Genomic DNA, 6,071 nt, shown 5'->3' with positions numbered 1-6,071 from the left:
AGTCTCTCATCCCAAGAGGTAGGAAGATGGGAGTGAAGCAGAGGTCTCATTTCTGAAATGACTGCAGCTCTAAGAACAAGAGCTCTTCTCCTTGACTTTCCTGTTAGGGGAGAATAAGGGCAGAGAAGCCTGGGGATTCAGAGACACAGGGTAGGAGCCAGGTCAAGCTCCCTGTTTCATGGTGCTGCCAGCATTAGGCACTGTTTACTTCCTCTTAGGTGGGCACTTCTGGCAGGGTGGAGGGCATGGGGGGCATTTCTGCTGGCACTGCTGTGGTGGACATGGCTCTGGGCATTTGGGAGGGCATGGCTCTGGGCACTTAGGAGGGCAAGGCTCAGGGCATTTGGGAGGGCATGGCTCTGGGCACTTAGGAGGGCATGGCTCAGGGCATTTGGGAGGGCATGGCTCTGGGCACTTAGGAGGGCAAGGCTCAGGGCATTTGGGAGGAGGGCATGGCTCAGGACACTTGGGCTGGCAAGGCTGTGGGCACATAGGAGGGCATGGCTCAGGGCACTTGGGCTGGCAAGGTTGTGGACACTTGGGCTGGCAAGGCTGTGGGCACATAGGAGGGCATGGCTCAGGACACTTGGGCTGGCAAGGCTGTGGGCACATAGGAGGGCATGGCTCAGGGCACTTGGGCTGGCAAGCCTGTAAGCAGATGGGAGGTGGCTGGCAAGGCTGTTTGCACTGCTGCTCATTCTGGTAAGACATCTTTCCTGGATCTCAGTGAATCTGAAAGAAACAAAATACAGTGTTCATAGTCGGGTACTTCCAAGGGCAGAATGGCCTGAGCCCTCCTACTGAACTAAGAATGATCTCAGAAATCTTTTGGTTCACTTGGCTGGGAGTTAGAAAACCTAAATTCAAATCCTGGGTCTTACATTCCCTAGCTATATGATTTGTGCAAATCACTTGACTTTTCCTAGACTTGGGTTTTCCATTTCCAAAACAGGCATAATAATATCACCCTATTTATCTACTCATTACATAGTGCTGTTACATGAGGAATGCTCCATACAAATTGTTAAGTGCTGTCATCAGTATGAGGTGATACTATAATTCCTCCCTTCACATCCTCCTCCAACATCTCATCACAACCAAAAAGTTACCCTGGAGTCTCAATGCCTAAGAGAAGGAATACAAGCACTAGCAGATGCTTGTTGGAGTGGATTCAAATTCAGAACGAACCATTAATGATTTGTACACGACCTGTCAAGTTAAGTTTGGTCTTATCTGCACCTGACAAATGTTGGAGGCCACAGCAACTCAGAGACCATGGACCAAGGCATGGACTGGTGGAAGGAATCCTCAGACCAATGAAACTGTGGCTATTTGCAGGAGTTTTATTATCATTGTCCTGATTCCAATGATATTCCCCACACACACACACACTTTAAATGTTCATCTGTTCCTTGGTCCCTACAGCTAATTTCTGTATTCAATTCATTTTCTTTCTTTTTTTAAACACTTACTTGCTGTCTTAGAATCAATACTAAGTATGGGTTCCAAGGCAGAAGAGGGGGAAAGGCTAGGCAATTGGGGTTAAATGACTGGCCCAAGATCACATAGTTAGAAACTTTGAGGACAGACTTGAACTCAGGATCGCTTGTCTCTAGTCTTGGCTCTCAATCCACTGAGACACTTAACTGGTCCTTCAATTCGTTTTCTAAACATTTTAGGAATCCCCAACTCGAGATGATAGCAAATTCCACAGGTGTCCTATAGGAATGGTGAGCAATGTCTTCCCTTTCTCTGTATCTCAGTTTTCCCTTCTATATAATGAGAAGGTTGGACAAGTTGGACAGAGGAAGAAACATTGATCTGAAAGGTAGAATACATGGGTCTGAGTCAATCAATCAAGAGGCACTGAGGAAGCTCTTACTAAATACCAAGCACATGATACTAAGCACGGGGAACATGATGAAAGACAAAAACACTGTCCATGCTTTCGAGGAGCTCAAATTCGAATTGGAGGATAATACATGTAAATAGATTGGTATGTATAGGATACACACACAATCTAAGAAAAGAAACCATACAGTGGAAGGTCCCAGGGTTCTCATCAGAAAAATGAGGGGATTGGACCAAATGATCTGGAAGGTCCCTGCCACCTCTAAGAGAATTACAAATAAATGCTTGTTGAAAGGATTTCAATGGCTCCATGATTTTATAAGTGACTTCTGAGTATCAATAAAATCATTTTAAAAAATATTTGCCTTCTCTTAGAATTTATAATAAGTATCAGTTCAAGGGTTAGACAGTTGGAATTAAGTGACTTGCCCAAGGTCATATAGCTAGATAGTGTCTGAGGCCATATTTGAAACCAGGATCTCCTGTCTCCAGGTACCTCTTTACTTTTTGTATAAAGCATTCTTCAAGACTACCCACAGGCTAGCCAATAGTCTATTAATAACGTTGAACAACCTTTTCCTGAACACCGCCATCCAGACAACCATTTGAACGATGCTTAAAGATTCAGAGTAACAAGGAATCTTAGTGGTTAACTAATCAAACTCTCTCTTCTTAAAAATAAGGAAACAGGCCCAATAAATCGCCAAAGATCCCACAAGTAATAGGAAGTGACAGAGCCAGAATTCGAAAGCAGATCTTCTGACTCTATCCAGCTATCGCCTTCCAAGCATACTGCCTCCATAATATATATCATAAAACTATAGTTTCAGAAATGATCTCAAGGTCAAAAGGAAATGAGGAGTTTGAATAACAGAATCTCTTTTATCAAAGCCTGGAGAGACTTTAGAGATTATCTGGTGCAAAGTTTTCATTTTAAAGATGAAAAGATGTTTTTTCACTTTTTTCGTTGAAAGATGATTAAGGCCCAGAACAAAAGTGACTTGACAAAGGCCCCAGGGCTGATTAAAGTAACAGATCTAAAACTTAAACTCAGTTCTCATTTCTGACCAGGGATCTTTAATTAATTTTGCTAATTTCAGTGTCTTCTAGGACAAGTCCAAATTATTCTACGATGACACTTCGATATTTTAATATAAAATTTTCCAGGAGTGCTATTTCATAGAATCTAATAATGAATAGTCAATCGATAAACATTTAAATGCCTACCATTTGTCAGGTGCTATGCTAAGCTCTGGGGATATAAAGAGACAAAAGATAATTCCTGACCTCATAGGCCAGTAAAAACCTTTTGCAAAGAGGAAACTGATGCCAAAGGAGGTTAAATGACTTCGCTAAAGTTCTATAGCTTGTTAGAGATAGAGCAGGAACTAGAACCCAGAACCCAAGGCTTCTGATTCCCAGACCAGTGCTATGATTACTCCACCGAACTGTTTCCTCTGCCTTTCAGCCTCCAAGAAAAATTCAAGCCCCAAAATTAGACCTACAGAATCTCAGACTCACCAGATGCTCCAGCACAGGTTGAGGAACCAGCTTCCAAGTGAGTGGATAGCTGCGATGTCAGCAAGAGCCGCTTTATAGAGCTGAGAAGTCCTGCCCAAAGGAAGTGGGGTCAGCCCCAAGTTTCTGTGATTCCAATTATCTCCCAAACAAAACGTAATCCACCTGCAATTCTGAAAATGACTTGCCACACTCACCCTCATTACTGGAACCTCCCTCTTTTGCAAGCCTCCCTGGGGCAGCTGCCTTCACATAAGTGATTCATCCAAGGAGTCCCTACCTTGAATGGAAGTTCCAGAATTGACTGAATCTAACCCATTCTTGACACTGCTGAAGGCATTAGAGTATCCAAGTTATTCAAGAGTGACAGGAAAATCAATGCCTTGATATGGAAAGGGCACTGATTTTGGGAGATCAGAGAATCATAGAACCTGAGAGCTAGAAGTGACCATCTGGTCCAATTCATACATCAAAGGAAGCCCTACCATAACATTCTCATCAAATAGTGTCCAAACTCTTCTCAAAGACCTCGAAGAAAAAGGGAATCCATCATGTCTCACAGCAGCCAATTCTAATTTTGAATACTTTTAATTGTTAGGAATATTTTCCTTGTGTGAACGAAGCCTTAATTTACCTTTTTACAATGCTTTTATGTGGCTCCTATTTCTGCCCAATGGAACCACAAAGAACAAGTCTAATATCACTCCTCAATACCATAGCTGCCTTCAAGTACTCTGTGCTAAGCATGCCCACATCCTTCATTCAATCTTCATATAACATAGACTTGAGATTCATCCTCTTAGTGGTCCTCTCCAAGAGCAATTAGGTTCCTTGTCTTGAGTACAAACTTCCTATGAGCCACTTGATTCTGTCATTTCTTGTACAAAGGCAATTTGCTTTGGCAGAAAAAAAATGAATAAAAATTAAGTGACTCTGTTGTCAGTTATCATTATTTCATCCATTTCAAGGAAATGTCCGATCTCTTCTTTGATCCTTCTTTTTTCTTCCCATGTCACTAATACAAAAATCCTTTTGTTGGCCTTAGATTTCCTTCCCCATCTTCATCTCATTCCGAGCTTTAACATTCCTAGTGTTGTTTTTTTTTCCCTTTGTAACTTCGGAATTTCATTTCTTAGTATCCCCTTAAACTGGCTTTCCTGGAAGCATTTTATTTCATGAGATCCTATACCTATTTCCCCCTGAACTTAATGAAATCTGCTTTCCCTAAATTGAAGGTGCAGTCAGACAAAGCTCAGATTTCTGATCCTTCTCTATCACAAACTCAATCTTAAAGTGGAAAACTCACTTTTCTCCAAGTCTCCCATTATTTCCAACTCAGTAACCATTTTCTCCATAGCAGTTAGAATGAAAACCCACCAGAATAGTCCTGAAGGGTTCCTCCACCTTTTGAAAGATTAAATTATCACTGAACAAGACAAGAAGTAATTAGCTAATCCATTCTTGGTAAGGAAAGAACTCTATCAGATATTGCAATAATTGAATGATCACTTTACCATGACTTTGCACAAGGCTTGGGATGTGTTTCTTAAACTCCATTTCTTCTTTCTGTCCATCTAGAATATTAGCCTCTTAATATTTGTCTAGCTGGCCATTTATTCATTCATTCGTTTGTTCATTCATTTATTGATTTCAATAAACATTTAATGTTTGTATTCCATATTCTTGAAGGCATCTAGGTAGCTAGAGCACTGGACCTGGAGTCAGGACAGACTGCAAGTAAAATTCAGTCTCAGACACTTACTAGCTCTGTGACTGTGAACAAGTCACATAATCTCAGTTTGCCTCAATTTCCTCAACTGTAAAATGGAGACAAAAACATCAATGCCTCCCAGGGTTGTTATGAGAATAAAATGAGATGATATTTATAAAGCACGTGGTGGTGGACCCCATTTTGTTTTTTTTGGCAGGGATGCTGGAATCATTTGTCATTTCCTTCTCCAACTCATTTTACAGATGAGTTAGCTGAGGCAAAGAGGGTTAAGTAACTCGCCCAGGGTCACAAAGCTAGTAAGTGTCTGAGGCCAAATTTGCCCTCAGGTCTTCCTGACTCCAGGTTCCATGCTTTTTCTAATGAACCTCCTAGCTGCCTAAAAAGCATTTAGTATACAAAAGCACTTGAAAGAGTGCCTTTTATAGCACCCACATTCCAGGTGCCATCCAGATGTTTATTTTTTTCCCTTCTCTTTTCCTTTAGAGTTCAGTACCAGGATTTAGCATTGGACTGTGTTGGGGATATTGGAATGGATCACAGACAGCTCCTGGCCTTCAATTGCTTAGTAGTTTCTTTATCCACAAACTTTATTTTTTGCTCTGCCTTAACACATTGATTTGTCGTTTGGCTAAATATCTGGGAAGGCAGGAAAGTAACCCAAGAGAGTACTTGTCAGCTGGGAAAACCTCCTTAGAATAAAAAAGAAATGGCTGCCAACGATTCACAAGTTGAATAGTCCCCACATAAGAAGTAGAATTGGCTTGCTACTGTCTCCTAAAACACAGGGGCTAAGAGGAAGGTTGGATGTGAAAAACTTTGCAGCCTGGAGCTGGAGTCAAAAGGCTTGGGTTTAGATTCTGCCTATTTGACCTCAGTCAAATCATTCAATTTCATTGGACCTAAATTTCCTAAACTATAAAATTAGGAATCTAAACCTGATGGCCTCTGAATTCCTTTCTAGTTCTAAGTC

The 6,071-nt window shown here is 41.4% G+C and overlaps 1 protein-coding gene across 1 annotated transcript; it reads right to left on the bottom strand.

Moving 5' to 3' along the window:
• Positions 1-204: 204 nt before the first annotated feature.
• On the bottom strand, positions 205-711 carry LOC123247876 (small proline-rich protein 2E-like). Its single transcript, XM_044676931.1, has 3 exons — positions 649-711; positions 422-471; positions 205-304 (listed from the first exon to the last, which is right to left on the bottom strand). Exons 1-3 carry the CDS (start codon positions 709-711, stop codon positions 205-207), a joined length of 213 nt encoding a protein of 70 aa, XP_044532866.1.
• Positions 712-6,071: the final 5,360 nt, after the last annotated feature.

Source organism: Gracilinanus agilis, chromosome 4 (genome assembly GCF_016433145.1).
Source record: "Gracilinanus agilis isolate LMUSP501 chromosome 4, AgileGrace, whole genome shotgun sequence".
Taxonomy (NCBI): domain Eukaryota; kingdom Metazoa; phylum Chordata; class Mammalia; order Didelphimorphia; family Didelphidae; genus Gracilinanus; species Gracilinanus agilis.
The sequence above is the reverse complement of the archived record's forward strand: the minus strand, read 5'-3'. Positions and strand labels throughout refer to the sequence as shown.

What these genes read in the sequence shown, in the direction of transcription:
- LOC123247876 (XM_044676931.1), bottom strand. Translation starts at nt 711, where the DNA reads ATGTCTTACCAGAATGAGCAGCAGTGCAAACAGCCTTGCCAGCCACCT. An exon ending in CACCTCCCATCTGCTTACAG is followed by an intron (nt 472 to 648) that starts GCTTGCCAGCCC and finishes CAGCCTTGCCAG; the next exon opens with CCCAAGTGTCCTGAGCCATG. An exon ending in AAATGCCCTGAGCCTTGCCC is followed by an intron (nt 305 to 421) that starts TCCTAAGTGCCC and finishes CCCAGAGCCATG; the next exon opens with CCCTCCCAAATGCCCAGAGC.